We start from the raw sequence: 20908 nt of genomic DNA on the forward strand, positions 1-20908 counted from the left end.
CCTCGCAAAGATTCTTATCTGATTATAGAACAAATAGCCCATTTCTTCCAGGCATATCAGAGGCCTGCAATCACACTCCACCTCTGCCCTTTCCCCAGACCTGTGGAAGCTTAGTCTGGTGTAAGGGAACGCATGACAGACAGTTCACTTCTGCCAATGCCTTCCTGACCTCTATTCGAGAGATGGTTACTTCAACTTTTCTTTCTTTTTCTTTTTTTCTTGAGCATTTAAGTAAAGATTTGGTGGTACTTCTTACTATGCTTTGATGACTACGTGGTTGCTTTACGGGGAATATGGTCTCAGGGTCTTCTATCTTTTCTGGATCCTAACCTTATAGTCTGGAAACTGCAAGAACTTTGGTGAGTAAAGAGAAGCAGGTCTTCTCTGTGGATAGTTTTGGGGAGGTGAGATTTAAGGACACAGTGCTCAGTGCTGCTGACTGAGAAAGTCCTGACCTACAGGCCTGGGGCAGGAGCTCCTAGTTCTGCTATGGGGGCTGTAGAGCCACCTCACACCAAAGCCACCGTTGTGGTTCCTCTCCCAAGGGCCTGGAGCCTCAGCAGGGTTGGAGGACAGCCTGCTCGGATCTTAGCACAAAGATCCATCCTGCAAAGGAAACATTTGCTGTCCTCGGCTGGGACAGCTCGCTAACATCGAATTTCTTTTGATTTTGATTTTTTTACAAGGGGGTCAATTAAGGGCCCTGGGTAAAACCCTTCAATGGAACTTTCCTGAACAGCAAAAATAGCAAACGACAGGTTGTGTCTGGGGACGGCCTTTGGGGAAGTTTGTGAAATGAGAGACGGAAGAAGGTTCCACCTTCCAGCACACTGGCTGGATTCGCAGGGAAACCACCCCTCTCGGCGCCTGCAGCCCAGCCCTACTCCGGAGAGCAATCTAACTCATCATTTGCAATCAGGGCCTCTGAGTTCTGCTTGTGTTTGCTTTTACTTTTTGCTTTGCTACTCGTCCGGGTGTTTGTCTTCGCCTCTGACATCTGTTGGTAATAGAAGCCTTTGTCCTCGGCTGGCCCGCCCCAGTCCTCCTGGCTCTCGCCCTCAGTGGCATAGGAGAATCCCTCCTCCACGGAAAAGGGGTCATCCACATCGTAGCGTTGATATGTGCTTTGGTGCAGGGCCTGCTCTCTGGCGCTGATTTCCAGGGTGCTGTTCCAGATGCCGTACCCAAAATAAATGAGCAGACCTGTGGGAGGGGAAAGCACACATGGATAAGCAGTTGCTTTAGGACCCCTGGGGCCGCTGGGGAGATGGACAGGGCTGGGGTGGTGTACATTTTGAAAAGACTTGAGTAAATGCTCTTTGAAATTTGGGAGTTCTGAGAGAGACAGAGAGAGACACACACAGAGAGAGACAGAGAGAGAGATGGAGTGAGAAAGAGAGAGATAGAGAAAGAGAGGGAGAGAGACAGAGACAGAGAGAAAGAGAGAGACAAAGAGAGAGAAAGAGAGGGAGAGAGACAGAGAGAGAAAGAGAAAGAGAGAGACAGAGAGAAACAGAGAGAGGGAGATAGAGACAGAGAGACAGAGTCAGAGAGAGGGACAGAGAAAGGGAGAGAGAGACAGAGAGACAGAGAGAGAAAGAGAGACAGAGAGACACACAGAGAGAGACAGAGAGAGAGGGGGTAGAGGGAGAGAAAGACAGACAGACAGAGAGAGAGAGACAGAGAGAGCGAGTGAGAGAGAGGTCAGTGAAGGGTTTGCTGTGCAAGCTCAAGTACCTGAGTTCCAGCTCAGAATCCACATAAAAAGCCCCTTTGCAGTGGCCCTAACTAATAATCAGCTTCAAAGTTCTAGCGAGATGGAATAAAGAAAATTCCTGGGCCTCCCTGGCCAGCCACCTTAGCTAAACGGGTGAATCCCTGGTCCCAGTGAAAGACACTGTCTCAAATCTAAGGAACACAACTCCTGAGGAAAAACACCTGAGGTTGACATCTGACTTCCACCAATAAACACAGCCTCTATGTCCCCCTCACACCCACAGAACCACAGAACAGCCCCCATCACAACCCCCTCACACCCATAGAAGCATAGAATAACTCTCATGTCCCCCTCACTCCCACAGAACCGGCAGACCACAAGGTGTGGTAGGGAATGTCTGTAATCCTAGCACTGGGGATGCTAAGGGAGGAGGATGGGAGTTCAAGCCAGAATGGTAAAACCCTGTGTCAGAAAACGAAAACAACAGCAAAACCGGAATAAGCTTAGGAGAACTTGGATAAAGCAGCTGACACTTACAGCTTCTGCTAAGGTTCTGACCACAGTGCCCTTGTGCTCCTAGGGGTCAGGTTTTAAATGAGCGTGAGAGTGAGAGTTAGTGACAACATCTGGGGAAGAAGTGTGTGGCTAGATCTCTGCAAAAACCAGAGGATGTGAAGACTCTCGTCAGAAGGTGACTTCTGCCGAGGAGAAGTTCAGTAGCCATAAATAGCATGACTCCTTCCCCAGTCGTCCCTGTCATTGCCCAGTGACCTCATGGACAAGGTGGCCATGGTGGCAGAGATGGGGGATGTCCAGTCACCAAAGCTGACCTGGCTACTGTTGGTGATGACCAGCATTGAGCCCCAGATGTGCCACTATTCTCCAGGGTGGCCAGCCCCGGGGTGACCTGGTGGCAGTCTGACTACATTGCACCACTTCTCCCATGGGCAGGACAATGCTCTGTCCTTACTGCAGCAGACACCTATTCTGGCTATGGATTTGCTTTCCTGAATGCAATGCTCTGCCAAATCCACCACAAGCCCTAAACTTTCCAGAACGTTAATTCTCCCTGGCCTCCATGTCAGGCTCCAGCATTTGTTCATCCTCTAACAACACACATTATTCCGATTTCTCTTGCTGTCTCACACTCACCAATGGAATGATCTGTTCCTGACCTCTAAGCTGCTTCTTTCTCCAGTGTGAACTTCCAGGATACCTAGTGGTGCATGCCACTGTTACAGCCCTTACGACATCTGTCATGAGATTATCTGCACTGGGTGGTTCTATATAGTTTTGGCCAAAACCTGGCCTTTAATGTTTGTTGAATGAATGAGCCAGAGCTCTTGATGAGCGCATGTCAAGTGTACCATCTCTGTGTTGACTTCATTCCAAGCAAAGGAAACTTACCTCCCTGGCAAAACACAGTACTGACTTGACTAACGCTTCTTTTCTGCATTTTTGAATACTATGTTAGTCTCGTTTTTCAATTTGAAAAGCCCTTGAAGTTCAGGGTCTGGAAAGGCAAGAATTATAGTGATACTAGTCACAGTACTATTCTAAGAATGTGGAATCTGGGTTGCAATCCAGTTCCCAATGTTCTCGCAGAGGTAGCCTTGGACCTATGATTTACCCTCACAGCCTCCTAGTCTGTAAACTGTGAGAAGCAGGGCTTGTTACACAAGCATGAAGACCCAACTTTGCATCTCAGTGCCCACATTAAAAAAAAAAAGCCTGATGTGGCCATGCATGTGCCTGTACCCGTGCAGAGCTGGGGAGGGGAAGGGGACAGAGGTAGAAGGATTGCTTGTGCTTTTTGCTTACAAGCCTAGCTTGTAGTTCAACCAAAGACCCTAGATCAGGACACTAGGTGCCATCGTCTGGACCCTGAGTGCTCTTGCAGAGGTGTGAACACTCAAACACATATGTGTGCATACATCACACACATATTCGGTATACTTCACACACACACACACACTCACACACACACACAGAGCGCACGCGCACACACAGAGCACACACATACAAAAGAAACCAAGCTCTGCCCCTGAGAGTCAGAGCAATTACTGGGCAACTTGGGGGTAAGATGAGGCGGTGGCTCGGCCACTGAGGTCCAACACCCCTTGTCAGTGGCATCAGGTAACCACTAACCCTGGTTAGTTCCATCTGCTCGGCTATTGCTTGGGAGGCAAGCCTGGCCAGTTTCCCCACTCTGGGCTATGAGAACTTTTCCCTCTTGAATCCGAAGTGTGTCTCTTTAAGCTTGGATTTCTTCCTCTTTGTCTCAAATGACTTTCTCTCTGCCCCTTCCAGTCCCCTTCCTCTCAAGAGACATCAACTTCGCAGGAGCCAAAGGAAGCAGAGATTTACAGTTCTAATCGGTAATTAACCCTGGAGTCAATCATTTGCAGATGTAGCTATTTGGGCTCGAATAGCGGCCTGATCTTTTTGAGTGGGGGTGGGGACAAGGGGAACTTTACTCTTTATTGTTGGGGAGGTGGTGGTGTTGGAGGTGGTTATGCAGGACAGCTATGATTTTTGTGTGGAACCTGACCCCCATTCAAACTTGTAAAAAGGCCAATGTGTGTATGCTTAGAGAGCGCCCCTGAAGCACGCTGAGGGACTGGGAGCGGATCAGCAGCACACCTCCTTTGCTGATTTTTCATCGTTGTTCTTTTCTCCCAGACACCCAGGCAGGTATTGAACGTCGCCTCTTAGTCCTAGTACATCAGCCGGCTTTTTAAGATCCTCTCTGACCCTCTCTACAGGTGGCTCATTTTCTATTGAACTGGACACTTTTCTGTTTCCCTTGCTGTCACTTCTCTGCCTCTATACAGGCCAAGAAAACTCCGTTACTGGGTGACATTTATTCTAGGCTACCTTCCTTTCTCCCAGAGCAGATACGTGAGTGTCAGGTAGATTCCTGTTATGGGACTTGATGGAACTGCTCTAGCATCGCAGATAATCAAGCCAGAGAAAACTACAGATTACCAACATATCTAACGAGTTCATTTACAGGAAAAGCCGACTCTGGGGAGCATTAGGTGTCAGGCTTCGGTCTGCAGGGGCAGAGCCAGCCTTCTATGCAAAGAAAGCCCTTTGCACATTCAGTCTTTTGTACTCCTCTCCCCAGGCTGACTCATGGAGACAGTCATTGCGGTAAATATTCACTAAGAGTCAGGCCTACGGGTGTTTCTTGGGAGTGCCAGGCATGGAAGGATTATGTGTGTGCCGATCCTTTGTAATACACACCTGCCACAGATATGTTAATGGGTTCTTTTTCATGTTTCTGTGGCTCCTACAGTATCAAAGGCTTGTTATTCTTCTCCCATATACATTTCCGATATGAGTGTTGTGACTGGCAGTGAATCCAGGCAGCCTGCTTGGACAGAACCATCCTCTGGTATCTTCCATTCTGTCTGCTTTGTCCCCTGGTCCTTCAGTCAGTTCAGGAAGAGGGGTGTGAAGCAGGGAAGGTGGGAGAAGAGGAAAAGTGGAGAACAAAGCAACAGAGAGAACAAGTGAAGAGGGAGGGAGGGAGAGAGGAGAAGCGTGAACCATCTGTCACATAAACAAGGGCTTTGTGTGGAGGAGTAAACAGCTCAGCTGAAGGCCTGCTATGTGGAAGCAGGGCTTTGTGCTTCTGCTTCTTTTTCAGCTGGCTTAGAGAACCATGCAGAAGGCAGCTTCTGCAACCTCAGGGATTCTCAGGGATTCTGGGAATCCTGAGTCATCTCAGCTACTCTTCACACAGCACTGTGTGCCCGGGTCCTCTGATCATGGTCACTTAGACTGCCCATCTCTCCCCCAGAACTCAAAGTGCGGTATAGATACTGGTGTGTGTGTGTGTGTGTGTGTGAGAGAGAGAGAGAGAGAGAGAGAGAGAGAGAGAGAGAGAGAGAGAGAGAGAGAGAGGGAGACAGAGACAGAGAGACAGAGAGAAACAGAGACAGAGACAGAGAGACAGAGAAATAGAGAGACAGACAATACACACAGATAGATAGAGATAGAGAATCTGAGCATCTCTTGGACAGGGAACTGGGGCACAGAAAAAAATTAGGCATTAGGAACTGGGAGCTGGAGTTAAGTATTTTCGTGCCTCTTTAACAAGCCTCATAGGGCAGGACTAACAGGTTTCAGGTGTACCTTTAAAATCCAGAGTTCTCAATTCCCTTTAATTGTCTTCTAAAATGTTCATGTTCTAGTTGTCTTACCTGCAAATCCCTAAAAAAAAGTTCTGCTGCTTTATCAAGAAATCTGGTCTGGTAAAAACTAACAGTCTCCAGAGCCTATTTTAACCCCACCCATTTAAAGCATATTTTACAGGTCACACCTGCTGTCTGGGCCAAGACCAACTTACAAAGCGCTCTCCAGACAACGCCAGCACCTGCACCAGCTCCTGGGACTTCACCATTGGTACCACCTCTCCTGGATCAAGGTTTTATCTGCTATTGTGTCCCACTTATACTCCCAAGCCTCACCTGTACAACCAGAATACTTCTCTGTCCCACTCTTTCTGGCAGCTAATGACTCTTCCCATGCTAGTCCCATTCATAGAGCCAATAATAACAATATATTTTTCTCCTAGCCACCTGCCTTCTCATCTCCCTCAAGGAACAGCTGCCTGAGGTCTCCAGAATGACAATAAACCGGATGCCACTCCAGCCACACTTCTCACTGAGCGTGAGCCCACCAACTCCCATCTCTTCCCTCTCCCACGTTGCTCCATGCCTGCAGGAAGTAGCCAGACTTGAGCCGGTGCCCCTTTATCCAAGGAGTTTAAAATGTTTAGTTGAGGGGCTTCACCTCAGCTCCCTTGCACCCCTTTATCCAAAAAGTCTGGATTGTTTGGCTTGGGGTTTCACCCCAGTTCCTGGCATAAGCTCTCCCCCCTGGGAGTTGCCTCAGTCCAAATTCCACCTCCGAGAAAGCCCACCAAATGGTAACCCCCTCCCCAGGGAGGGTCAAGACTACTCCCACAGGCTATTTAAACTGCCCCCCAGAGAATGAACACGTGGTCTCCAGGGTTTGCATGATCTCCCCCTTTTTCTCTTCCCTCTCCATGTTTTCCCTGGGGCCACCCAGGAGCACTCTATTAAACATGAGCATCGTTTAATTTTGTCTGATTTGGTTTGATTGGGATTATTTGCATCAGCAGAGAGATTCATTCAAAGAAAATACTTAACATCAGGGTACCTAACATCAGATCCTTTGTACCCATATGAAAGCCATTGCAGTGGTACATGCCTGTAATCCCAGTGCTAGAGAGGTGGACACAGGTGAATCCCTGTGGTTTGCTGGCCAGCCAGGCCAGCCAAGCTGGTGAGCTCTAGGTTTAGTGAGAGTGTCTGTATCAAATAAAAATAAAATAATAAAAGTTAAGGGAGAGAATAAACAAGGAAGACACAGGATGTCAACTTCTGGCCTCCACATGCACCCCTCATATGTACACACTGACACAGAGACACAGACAAACACACAGACACATACACACAGGCACAGAGACACAGACACAGACAGACACACAGAACACAGAAGAGAGACGCAGACAGACACACACAGTACACAGACATAGATGCATGTCTGTGCGCACATGCGCGCGCGAGCACACACACACACACACACACACACACACACACACACACACACACACACACAGCTGTCCAAAGCAACCCTCTAGATTTCTCCTTGTTCCAGGAGTTTGTCTTCTCTTTCTACTTCCTTTTACCAGGAGAGATTCTGGACACACAGATGAGGCAGATAACAGTGGGAGGCAAATTTGCATTCTTAAACTTGATTAGTATTATTTTGTGGTAGTGGGGGTTGAATCTAGGACTCTGAACATGCTAGGCAAGTGCTCTACCATTGAGCCACATCTCAGAAAGTTTGAGCTGTCTGTTCTGAAGTATTCCGGAAACACACAGAAGTGCGAAGAATAATGTACTCATCCAGCCCCTGTGCCATGCTGCCTTCCCCAGGTTACACTGGAACAAATCCTTCCTACCCTAGGTAGTTTGTAAATATTTCAATGTGCATCATTAGAATAGTAGTATTTTAGAAATCTTAACTACTATACAGCAGTATTTAAAATTCCTCAGCAAAAATTCTCCACCATATTAGACCACTCACTTATTCTAAAGATGCCATCCTTGTTTTAAGTAGTTTGGGGGCATTTTTACTTAGGACTGTTAACAAACTGATACACACATAGATACACACAGATACACACACAGATACACACAGATGCACACAGATACACACACAGACACACACAGATAGACACAGGCACACAGGCACGTGCTGTATCATATTCTGGCACAAAACTGGTATAATAAACTAGTATCATTATTCTCTTGTAAAACTTTGTAAATAGCCAAGAGTTTCCTTTGAGGATGGGTTTGGTTATTGGCAAAAGCCAAAAGTGGAACCAAGCTTAAAAGTAAAGCAGGTGTACCAAATGTAGTCTTTGCTGGCTACACACCAGACAAGGGTTAACATTAGAACATAAAGAATCACTAAAGCATATACCCAGACCACCAAACAATCCAGTCAACAAACACACCAGTGAAATGAGCAGACAGGCTTCAAAAGAAGCATTACAAAGAGCCAAGAATTACTTTGAAAAGTGTTCAATATCCTTATTCAGCATGGAAACACTGGAAAAAATGCAAGCTACTGTGAGGTTTCCATTTCATCCCAGTCAGAAGGGCCATCACCAGGAAAACAGTGGACAGCTAGAGCCTGTGGAGACATGGGAGTGTGAATGTGTGTGTCCATTACGGAAGTCAGTATGGAGGCTCATCAACAAACTGAAAATAGAATTATCATGTGACCCAGCTCTGTCATTCCCAGGTTCATACCCAAAGGAGTCCAAGTCATATACCATAGAGATACATGAGAATACATGTTTATAGCCGTAGTGGTCACAATAGCTAGGAGATGAACCATCAAGAGGGGTCCATCAGGAAATGAACAGATAAAGAAAATGTGGCAATGTACATATTTTCATGAGATGGTAAAAAAATAAAATCGTATATGTAAGAAACTGGGTGCAGCTAGAAATTATTGAATTAAAAGAATAAACCAATCCAGAATGACAAACATAATGTGTTTTCTTCCATATGCAGAACCTAGATTTAAGTTATGTATGTGTGTATATATGGAATAAGGTTGTTAGTTAGTAAACATGATATTTTGTTTTCTTTGAATATTTGATTCTACTGCTTCTTATGCACTTTGACTTATTGATTTCCAATGGCATACATTATACCTGTCATTAATTACCCAATGCTGGGTGTGACTTATTGATTTCCAATGGCATACATTATACTTGTCATTAATTACCCAATGCTGGGTGTAATTTATTGATTTCCAATGGCATGCTTTATATCTGTCATTAATTATCTGATGCCAGGTGTCACTTATAGATTTCTAATGACATGTATTATATCTATCATTAATTACCTAATGCTGGGTGTGACTTATTGATTTCCAATGACATGTATAATATCTGTCATTAATTATCTGATGCCGGGTGTCACATAGATTTCTAATGACATGTATTATATCTATCATTAATTACCGAATGCTGGGTGTGACTTATTGATTTCCAATGACATGTATAATATCTGTCATTAATTACCTAATGCTAGGTGTGATAAGAAGAGCAGAACAGAGATAGTGTTGGCGCAGTAATAGGGTCCTGGAAACTCTGCTGCCAAACTGAAGATGTTTTCTCAGTTAGTGGGCCCTGGTGGGGTGTCTTGTGCAGATAGAGCAGGGACTAGTTGGTAGTAGGCCCTTGGGTCTATTGGCATTTCAGCAACAGGTGCAAGGTGAACAATAGGACACAACAAGGTATTGGCCGTGCGTCCCTTGGCAGGGACACTGAAGGGAAGGCTTTGGTTCCTTTTCCAAATGGAAGTTCCCTGGGGCAGAATGTACCTGAGAGAGCTTCAGACAAGATGAAAACTCAGGCCTACAGCAATGGGGTTTCTTTATATTCTAAGATACTTTGTGAGGTGGCTCAGTGGTTAAAAGCACTGACCGCTCTTTCAAAGGACCTGGGTTCAATTCCCAGCAACCACATGGTGCCTCACAACCATCTGTAATTCCAGTCCTAGAGGATCTGACACCCTGCTTTGTGGGCACTGCACATACATGGTGCACAGTCATATAGGCAGGAAGACATCCTTACATATAAAAGATAAATATTTAAGAAAAACCCTGAGCATCATTTAAAAAAATACTTTGTGATCTTAAAGCTACTCACAAATATGCCTTATATTAGATATCAGCCCAGAGAAGGGAAGAACTTCACAACAGCTGGGAAGTGGTTGTGTATGCCTTTAATCCCAGCACTCGGGAGGCAGAGGCAGGCAGATCTCGGCGAGTTCAAGGCCAGCCTGGTCTACAGAGTGAGTTTCAGAACAAGCTCCAAAGCTACACAGAGAAAGCCTGTTACAACCAATAAGCCATTGAAACATGCCCAAAACTCACTGTCCGGAAACTCACTGACTGGATGGAAGGTAACGGCTGTTCCTGTCCCACCTAGAAGTCTCCAGGGAAGTGACTCTGTTGAATTTGCCTCCGGATGCTAAGGTGGTGCCCATGCACCAGCTAACTAAACACTGACCAATTTATGCGGATCCACCCTGGGCAAGCCAAGCACTTGGCTCAAATCCTTCAAGTGGAAGGCCTGGGTGAGGTACTGGGGAGGCAGCTCAGTAGCCTACGGGGTGGGGCTGGAAGAAGACTCAACCCCGAGAGGAGACTGGGTGACAAATAAGAACAGCAAATTGCCGATGCCACGGGCGCAAACTCTAGAGTCCCAAGGGAGCTCCTTGTCCTTTGCATGTACCTTGGTGCTTGGGCTGAAAGGAGGTGGGTCACCTGACCTCAGCTGGGTGGAGCAGCCCCCTCCTGGGGTGCATTTTCCAGCAGGAAGCCCTGCCTGCAGTAGATAGCTGAGGTACTCCGTTATGCCCCAAAGGCTTTTTATTTTGACTACTCTGGGATCAGCTTTCCAAAACAGACATTTGCCAATGCAGGAGTCGAGCCTGGATGGTAATGGGAAGGTGTCCGCCCCACCCACCACAGTCCCCACGGAGTCCTCCTCTTCCTGATTACTTTTTACATACCGCCGTGAACCCTGTCGGTTGTAATAACAGTCAGCTTTGTTTGATGTGCGGTGCCAGGAAGAGCAGCTTGATGGGAGGGGCTCATGCCCTGTGGAGTTAAATGACTATATTTTGTGTTTCTCCGTAGGGTGGGGCTGGGGACACTGTCATCATTTGAGCCATGTGATGGCTGTGAGAGCTGATTCAATAAGAGAGAAATCTAATATGAACCAGTAGTCCCACATCACACAGAGACTCAAGAAAAAGGTGTCCATTGCTCACCAAAGACATGGAAAGGAATATCCACAGCAGACTGTTTTATCAGCACCAGGTGGAAACGACCTGCATGGTGATCAGAACGGAGTCTGCACTGTGGCGTACGACATGGTGGAAGGCTGGTCAGCAGTCACAGTATGATAACCGAATGTCACAGTCTGCACTGTGGTGTATCGACACGGCTGGAAGGCCGGTCAGCAATCACAGTGTGACAACCACATGTCACAGTATGGCTAGATCTCACCAACAGTGTTGAAAAGCAGAAGCCAAATGCTCAGATTTGTGGCTTGGAGCTCCATATGAACCGCACACGCTGGCTCCAGACCTTCGCCTCTTCCACAGTCCCCTTTCCTTCCATTCTTTTGACTGATTCTGGTGGCAAAGCTTCTGGGTTTCCCTGCCCCTTCTTCCATGCCTTCCTGTGTCCAGAACGGTACCCCTGCCTGTAGGCACAGGGCCTGTGGCAAGCTCCTTCTTCATACTTTCCTTTTAGGCAACACACCACCCCTGCTGCTGCTGCAGCCGCCTTCCCCGGGGGGGCCTGAGAGACCTGCTTCTCACTCTCCTGAGCATGCCCCCTACAAAGCATGTCATTCAGATTGCTTTACGGGACATGCTGTCAGGCACTTGGATATCTTAGCCCCATTTCCTTCCACTTTTTTCCTTCACAATGTTTTTTTCCTATTTTTTTCGGATAGTATTTTAAATGTCAGCTCAGGCAAAGATTGGAGAGGTGGGTTTTTTCTCTTTATAATATTTACATTTTGGGGACGGGGGTGAAGTTCAGTTGGTAGAGTGCTTGCCTAACACGCACAAAGCTCCTGTGTGGTTGCTACTACCGCGTAAACCGAGAGTGGTGATTCATCACGCCTGGAACCCCAGCGCTAAGAAGATTGGGGAAGGAAGATCAGGAGGTCAAGGTTATTCTGGTGCCTCAGGGGAATCTGAGGCCAGTTTTGGATATAAGAAACCTTGCCTCAACAAGCAAACACAAATACACAAATGGAAAGAAGAAAGGAATATTTATATCCTGGCATAAAACATATGAAGCCATTGTCCAAAATCCAAGTCCAATTTGTTCTCTGAATCTTAAGACAAAATTTCATTTTCCTATGGCTGTTCTCATGGTGAAGGTACCAGCAAGGTAGGCTACCTGATTTTTTTGTTTGTGTCTTATGAACAGGGTTTCTCTGTAAAGTCCTGGCTGTCCTGGAACTCCCTCTGTAGACCAGACTGGCCTCAAACTCACAGAGATCCACCTGCCTCTGCCCCCTGAGTACTGGAATTAAAGGTGTGCACCACTACCACCCAGCCTGCCTTTAAAAAAAAAAAAAACCCTTCCCCTCCCCCTGATAATTCTTAATATGAGCTCTCTGGGGATAATAGGCCTGAGACCCTAGAGTCCCACCTAGTCATGTTCTCACTCTGGTACTTACAGAGTTCCTGTGTCCAACCCCCAAAGATGCTCGCACCAGCTTGTGTTCACTCAGGGGGAGGCACTGAACATGGCTGGGATCCACTTTGTTGCGCTGATGAACATTGTTTGCTCATTTCAGTCCTCTTGTCTAACGGGAAGGAAGTGTGTGCAGGAAAACCTTGTGGGACTTGGGCTCCATTTCACCCTGAGTGATGTTCTTTTGAAGGTCAAAGCTCAGCAAAACATCGTTCCAGAAATCCTCTGATTAAGATTCGCTTAGGGAAGGCTAAATAAAAGAATGAATCCCAGAACAGCATCCCACTATGACTCAGCTTTAACCATGGACATTTTGTTAAGAAGCAGCTGATTTCATAAGAAACTTTGTTTAAAAATATCTCTCCTGTTCTCCCCAGGAAAGTTACACCGTATAAGCTGAAGGAACAGCTTATGTCTGTATGCCTCAGAAAGTCAGAAGAGGGTATTATCGTAATTGTGTAAGGTCATAAATATTTTTTATAAGCCGATTTGGGGCTATGGGATGGATATACTCATACATAAAAATTTTGCTTTTGAAAAATACATTTTGTAGTTAAATTACCTCCACTGCTTGAGAATGTCTTCTCTCTAGAACAATAGCTCTCAGATTTGAGCATGATTTAGAATTATGGGGAGGGCTTGTTGGTCCTAAACTGTTGGTTTTTGACAACACTGTGAGAAGTGTTGATTTAGAAGATTATAAATTATTGAGAACATGACTGCACATTAAAAAGTCCTTGGCAGAGCTCTAAAATAATACTCTATGCTTGACCACCCAGATCATCTGAAGCATAGCGTTATGTGGGGGAGCCTATGTTTAGAATGCTCCAGAAGTAACCCGGAATATTCTGATCTGTAGCCAGAACCGGCAGTCTTTGTTCCGGATGAAATTTGATAATCTAACTGCCTTCAGAAGTCATGCTAGGGTATCAGCTGGCAGATGGTGCCCGGAAGAGTTAGCAATCCCCAACGTGGCTGGTGGGCTGTGCACCGGCTCTGGGTGCTTGTTGGGCACAGACGTCAGCCGACCCTCTGGCTTCCTGCTGGGTCAGTGAGAAGCAGCTTCTTGAGGGAGTTTGCACGCTGCCCTATCAGCAAGGTTGCAAAAGGCTCTCAGGGAGTTTTCCGCTGCTTGATTACAAGCCGGGAGGCCTGAGGTGGGGAGGGTACACGGTGTGGTCTGCCGAGTGATAGGCAGCCCGGCCAAGTTGGAGGACAATGAGTCTCTTCAAGGCTTTAAAAGAAAAACAGGAGATAAGGATTTGTTACTTTCTCCATCATTTTCTCATTTGGGCCCCCAGCAGCCACAGCTCAAAGATGATAGAATGATCCATGTGCGAAGGAATGACCAAAGCTCAGTACAGTTAGGGGAATTTTTTAAATTTATAGGTCAAGGCTAGGGCAGGGCTCTCATTTGAACCCGGCACTCTTAGAGGCCAAAGGGGAGAGACCTTTAGGTGCCAAAGAACCACGGATGTGTTATAGAGTTGGCTATAAGTCTCAGTCTCTGTGCAAAGGGAAAACATGGGGTCTCTTGCTTAGAAATTATTAAGAATTCAAAATAGCTCCAGCAGACTGTTAGCCCTGGCCTGGGGCCCTGCACAGAGACGATATGACTAGGAATGCAGGCTCATTGCCGGGTGTTAGCCCCACCAAACAGATCGTTTCTCAGAGAGTTGTAGTGGGGAAGATAAGAGCCCCAGAACTGAAGTGTGGGTACTGAGTCAGGAGTCCATTTTCCTGCTAACTTTGGTGCTATCTGGTGTTTTGGAGTTTTTTTACTTACTCCTCCATCACAGCAAGAGGGACAGAGGCGGTGACAGACCGTATGTTTAGCGTGGTGGCTATGATGGAGGTCTCTATTTAAGAAGCTCTGGGTTTGTTTGGGGTACTAGGGATCAACCCAAGATTCTTGTATTTGCTAGGCAAGCGTTCTGCCAGATGAAGGACTCTGCACGCACCCTCCGAGAGTTCTGACCTCGGCTCTGCTAGATTTTGGTTATGTGTCTGTAAGCAGGAGCCACCGTTTCTTCAGCTATGCAGTGGAGATTGCCATGAGGACTGAAAGGTGAGGCAATCGTGGTGAGGCATAGACTGATAAAAACGGGTAATTTAAGATAGAAGAGCTAGCAAGAAAGACGCCTAAGCTATTGGCCGAACAGTGTTGTAATTAAAAAACCAAAACCAAAACCAAAACCAAACAAACCCAAAAAACCAAAAAAAAAAACCCTCCAAAACCAACAAACAAAAAAGAAAAATGAGGCAAATCCCTCACAATAATGTGTAAATAGTGCTATATTTGTTGTTGGTAATTTCTTCTATGAATCATAGGTTTGTATATAAGAATCATTTTTTTCTTTACCATGTTTCATTTTTTAAATTAAGAGAAAAAATCATCTATAGCTTTTTCCTAAGCGAAAGCAGTTGTGAAATCACAGGATTCCCACACTGGGAGTTTTTCATTTTTGAATGTGAAAGAATAGGACCATAAAGCATAAAGAAAGCTCACATAAATAGTCCCTGAAGCTATCTGTGTCTTGACTCATGGGGTGGGCACCTGGCTGTGGCCCTGACCCTGCTCTGGATGCAGAAACCCTTCTAGGTTTTCCTGTCCAATGAACCTGTCAACATGTATTGATAGCTACGCCTCGTTCACTTGTCAGCCACATAACTAAAATCTTTCCCCCCTCTCCCATCACTTCTGTCCAGAGCAGTCTCCCCATTTGCTAGCTACAGTGGAAATGTGGGTAAGGAGAGACGCGATCTTGTTCACAAATAAGAAAATCTCGATGCGTCAGTGGGGTTCTCTCAAGAAAACCCAGTAAAGCTTAACAGAATTAAACTAGAAAGGCCAGGAGAGAACGTTTCGGGAAGACACACTGTGGCTCGGAGAGTGGGAACCTCTGGGAGAAACTTGCCCTTCCTTTTTATTGCCACTTTTCCTACCTCTTTTTCATGAAGTCTTCCCGCCAGGCTCCACCCATACCTTACTTCCTCCAAATGCTTTCTGGCCATGCTCACTATTTTCTCTCTGGAAAAGTACTTCACGATCATTTAAGAAACATTCCTTGAGCACGTCCCCCAGGCTCTTTGTTCTAGGCACGATAGATGCCCGTGTCTCCTGGCCTCAAGTAGCAGACAGGCTGCTAATCAAAGCGCGTGTCCGTCTCGTCAACCTGATGAACTTGTTTGTCATCTTGCTTTAGGCAGGAAGTGCCAAGCATGTGACTCTCCTGCTCTGCAAAGCTCTGGAGGAGATCCCCTGGGCCACCAAAGACTTAACAACAGTGACAAATGAACCTTAAATCTGCCGAGGTGCCCCTCTCAAGTTATACTGAGCCATCCCCAGCTGTCCCATAAACACCGGGAATAGTCAGATATGATCAACATGGAACCAAAGTGCAATTCAATTGACCACAAAGTCAGATTAGAGTTCTTGAGAAAGGGTGGGGCTTCTCCAAGTCAGTGGAGGTGAGTTTGAGAGCAGCACGGGTTTACACAGGAGAGGGGAAGGCAGAGGCTCTAGCAGAGTTAGCTCGCTCATTAAGGATGAATGAAGATCAGCCAGGACCAAGGTGCCGTGGGCACCTCCTACTGACATTTCATAGGGTAACATGAGGGCCTCGGGGGAAAAATCTTGAATATTTACAAAAGCCAGAATGAACTGAGAGATGTGCCATGGTAAAACTATGTCCGAAAAACAATGCCCCAATCCACACGTGGTTCAGGCTCTGTTTCTTTAAAAAAAATTAGACTGTGACTGACCTTTTAGTTTAATTTGGCCAAATTAAGATCAATGAATTCTTTTATAATTTACTATAATTTTTAGTGTCTAAGAGGATTCCAGCCAACCTTCCCCCACACCCCATCATATTTCGCTCTGGTATTTTTATGCCTTAAAAAATAGGTATTCATTTTAACCAACCCTTTCCTGGCACTAATTATGCTCATACAAGAACTTTTCAATAGTTAGGTATTTAATGAAGTCATGGATTGATAGGCATCATCCTTCTAGAACCAGTGACCAAGAGCATATCAGGCAGAATAGGGCCAACTGGCTTTATTGACCAAAGTCTATAGAACCAGCCTGATTTCTCTAAGAATGGAGGTGTCTCGTCCAGTTAGGGTGTAATGTTGGGATAAGCCTGTTCAAGACCTTAATAAGGGGATGCCCAAAGCTCCGGAGGACATTGCTTACCCACAAAGCACCAGACCGCAAACCGGATCCACGTGATGGTGGAGAGCTTTAGCATGAGATAGATATTCACCAGCATGGCAAAGGCAGGCACAAAGGGGAGGCAGGGGGCCATGTAGGGCAGCTTCTTGGGGTTCTCTGGCTGCTGCAGGATTACAAACACCAGTGCGCCGATCAGCAGCACCATCAGAACAACCAGAAGGATGGCCCACCAGCTCTGGCTTGAGATGTAGTCGGAGCCAAAGATGATGAAGGAGCAGAAGGTGAACATGAGGATGAAGAGCAGAAGCACACAGATGGTCACCGTGTGCCCCGTTGCTGCTGTGGGCCGGTCCATTTTGCCTGGAAGGCCCAGCCGGATTCTCATCGTGTAGTATCGGGGTCCAATCAGCTTCTTCAACTTGATGAGATAGATGTTTTCTGACTCGTCTGCTTCTATGCCCGTGGTCATGTCCACAGTGCCGTAGTTGGGGTGGCTTACGTTGTAGGTGGACTTATCTGATTTCCCTATGAGCATCTCATTGTCCCCCAAGGACGGCAGGTTCTTGGCCCCACAGGTGTTGGTGGCAGTGCTGGAGAACTCCTCCCCTTCACTCACAGGGGAGCAGGTTTCCTTCTCACAGTCAGCCAGGATGCCTTCCTTCTTCTTGGTGTGCTCCTCAGACAGGAACTTGACAAAGCCATCGATGTCACTCTCAGGTTGGTATCGAAGGAGCAAGACACAGACAGAAACCAAGGTGTAGGCAAGGAGTGTGCCAATGGACATCATCTCTATCAGGTCCCTCAGGCTGACCAGCAGTGAGAGGAGAGCGGCCAGGAACCCCGACACGATGCAAGCTACCACTGGCGTCTCTGTGTAGGAGCTCACGTGAGCCAGGAACCTGGGCGGAGGAGGCAACAGAGGGTTAGGAGTCACACTGCCCATGGAGGAGCCACACTGCCCATGGAGGAGTCACACTGCCCATGGAGGAGTCACACCGCCCATGGGGACTGATTCCAACACACCAGTAGGTTAGAGCTGCAACACCAACAGCTTGGTGTGGTTGGTTCTTCCTGGCTCTGCCCTTCTGGTTAACTTGTCTACTGCACTGTTCCCAACGTTTGACTCTTGGGATATCATTAGAGAATTCACTTTAATTCCTTGATTTGAAGCCTTAAAAACCCCCAAACCCAGGAGTCCTATTCAATACGTGACAGGAAGGTTGATTGATTCTAGGGGCCCTGTCACAAATCCACATGTAAGCCCATGGAAGCTGGGGACTTGTCAGTCTGCAGCATGACCACTGCTTGCTGGGAAGGAATATTCTCACCAGCCCTACTACCTCAGAGTTTTTGGAGGTGATGTCCAGTCAACTGTACTTAAAACGACACCCCAAGTTTTCAAACCTGAGACACACAACAAGATTTCAGGGATCAAGTTGGTAAAACAGCAAGCCAGTTAATATGCTCATAGACAGGCTCAAGGATGGTTAGAATACGGCCCTTCCGCAGCAGGCCCTGGGAGCCCTAAAGAGGCTCCTCTGTCCCCTCTCTCCTGGCCCTGCCTCCTCCATCCTCCATTATTTCTCCCCTACGGACCACACGGAACTGTCCAGTGTGTCAGGCCCACAGCGACACTCCTCTTAGATTTTTTTGTTTTTGTTTTTTACGCCAAGGAAAGCTTATGGGTGTGTGAGGCCATCAGCTGTCACACCACCACCATCACCATCAGCTTATGGGTGTGTGAGGCCGTCAGCTATCACACCACCACCATCATCAGTCCCTGTCTCTGTCTACTCAGCATCCCAACGCAGCTGCTCCAACTTGAACTGCTATGAACTCAGGGAAGGGGCAGAGGAAACAGAACAGGAAGTGACATCTGGGGCAGAAATAAAGCCCCTGAGTGTGTTCTCTTGACACCCCTGAGAGCTGCTTCACCTCCCACAGTAGGGCACATCCCATTTTCTCAGTGAAAGACAGACCACATCATGGCTACTGAAAATGCTGAAACTTTCAAAGCTTGCTACTGGGAAGAGTCTGAGGGCCAGGCCTGGAGGGGCGGCTCAGCTGTGAAGACTAGGGCTTCTCTGGCGGAGGACCTGGGCTCTGTTCTCAGCACCCACACGGTGGATCACAGCCTTCGGTAACTTCAGATCTGACACCCTCTTCTGGCCTTTGGAAGCACTACACACTTGGTGCACAGAAACAAGCCGACCAAACACCCACACAATTGAACAATGAAAGTCTGAGTTTCAGGCCAGATAGTTCTGGTTTCAAGTTCTGGCCCAGCACTCATCAGCTTCAAGGTTTGGGTCAAGACTTTCCTATCTCTTTAATTGCTGGTATACTCATCTGCCAAACAGTGTCTGAGAGACAAGGGGACACAGTACACAGAGCTCCCAGCTGCTGTAACTGTCCTACAAACGACAGTTACTATAACAATTGCCATGTTATCAATAGAGGATTTTATCTCCTCTCTGACTTTTGAGTGTTTTCAGCTTCAGGGGGTTCTGGGAAAGGAACCTGGTCTCACTAGGAGGCAGGCCATGAGGCCCCTGGGTTCTTCCTTCTGAAAGTGATGTCACCTTCCATGGAGCGATTCCGACCCACTGCCCCCACAAGGAAATGCATGTCACAGGAGGGAGACACGCACACATCCCCTGGTTCTGGACCGAGGGACCTAGAGTTGAATACAGGCCGTTTCAGAGTCTGCTCTCTTTAACCCAGACTTTGACAAGCTTGTCAGTCTTTAGGAAAGGTAGCCATGAAGCTGAGTGTCAGTGGGTGACCGTCCTCCTGGATAGGAAGAGCAGAGGGGAATCGTTTCCGGGGGACCCCTTACCTGAAAAGCAGCCCGTCACCAGCCATGGCATAAATGACTCTGGGCATGGGGAACAGAGAGCCCAGCAGGCTGACTGTCAGTCCTGCCACTGACCCAATAGCCACTACAAACTTCGCAGCATAGAAGCCATGGGCCACAAACATCTCCATGAGGGGGGACTCCGTGTCAATGGCATAATATGGCACCATTAGCGTTAAGATCATGCTCACCTGTCAAGACAAAAGAAGATAGACTGGAGGCAGAGGAGACGGACAGCATGGCTGGGTGATCCCGGCCTGGAGACAGAGACTTTTGTGGTAGCTTGGAGCCATTAACTGGCATATGACTTTTGTTTAGATCATTTGGTCTCCACGTTTTTTCCCCACTTTGGCTTTTCGTGGTTGAGAGCAAATGGTCTCCAAAAATGTCTCCGTGGCCTTTTCCTATGTGAGCATAAACCCACAGCTGTTTCAAGACTCACAGAAACAGATCTACCCTGAGACATCTCCGGATGGAAGGAGCTGTAGCCAGGGTCGCAAGTGCCCCACCCCTAAGGATGAGGCTCTCACTCCTTCTTCCTCTTCTATTTTATAGTTGTGTGTTTTTCAATATTTGTGTGTGTGCAAGCATGTGTGTGTACATGTATGTGTGTGTCTGAATGTGTGTGCATGTGCATTTGTGCATATGTGTGTGTCTGTGTCTGTGTGCCTGTGTGTGCCTGTGTGTGTCTCTGTGTGTGTGCCTCTATGTGTGTGTGTGTGTGTGTGTGTGTGTGTGTGTGTGTAGGCTAAAGCACATCTTAGGGCAGCTCGATTCTCTTCTGTCACATGGTTTGTGGGGATTCATCTCAGGTTGTCTGCTTGGCAGCAAGCACCTTTATCCACTGATCCACTGGGCTATGTCACCAGGACAAGGCTTTTACTTCTTTCATTTCTTTACGACGCTGCTGGTTCTGATCTGTCCTCCTTCTCACTCCAAGCCTTGGAGGTCCAAACACTGAAAGTGTTTGAGATTTCCATAGACAATGAGAGCTCATATTTCATTTCTTCTCTCCGGTTTAATGCTGAGGGCCATTCAAGCCAACAGAGAACTGTGACATCGGGATGGATCCCAGCATGCTTTGCAAAGCCACTGTGTCTCTACTTAACCAGGGTACACTTGTCTGGGGACTCCTGTAGGGGTCCTGTTTTCCTTTCTATGTCAAAGATCTGCCGAGAAATTGATTTCTTCAGCATTGGCCCTGAAAAATGGAGCCAGCTATGTGACTTCTGGCATGTAAAAACATCCCTGATACCAAGAAGGGAATTGAAATGGGGAAGGAGGTCACATAGGACCACTTCCTTGTCTGAAC

The 20908-nt window shown here is 47.0% G+C and overlaps 1 protein-coding gene across 1 annotated transcript in view; it reads right to left on the reverse strand.

Annotated features, from left to right (window-relative positions):
• Positions 1–880: 880 nt before the first annotated feature.
• The window catches only part of Slc7a14 (solute carrier family 7 member 14), a 53567-nt gene continuing 33539 nt past the window's right edge, over positions 881–20908 (reverse strand). The window contains exons 5-7 of the mRNA XM_038348097.1: positions 19579–19787; positions 16761–17638; positions 881–1203 (exon numbers count right to left, since the gene is read on the reverse strand). Coding sequence (XP_038204025.1) covers positions 881–1203; positions 16761–17638; positions 19579–19787 — 1410 coding nt within the window. The remainder of the gene's footprint in view (positions 1204–16760; positions 17639–19578; positions 19788–20908) is intronic.

Source organism: Arvicola amphibius, chromosome 11, assembly GCF_903992535.2.
Source record: "Arvicola amphibius chromosome 11, mArvAmp1.2, whole genome shotgun sequence".
Lineage (NCBI taxonomy): Eukaryota > Metazoa > Chordata > Mammalia > Rodentia > Cricetidae > Arvicola > Arvicola amphibius.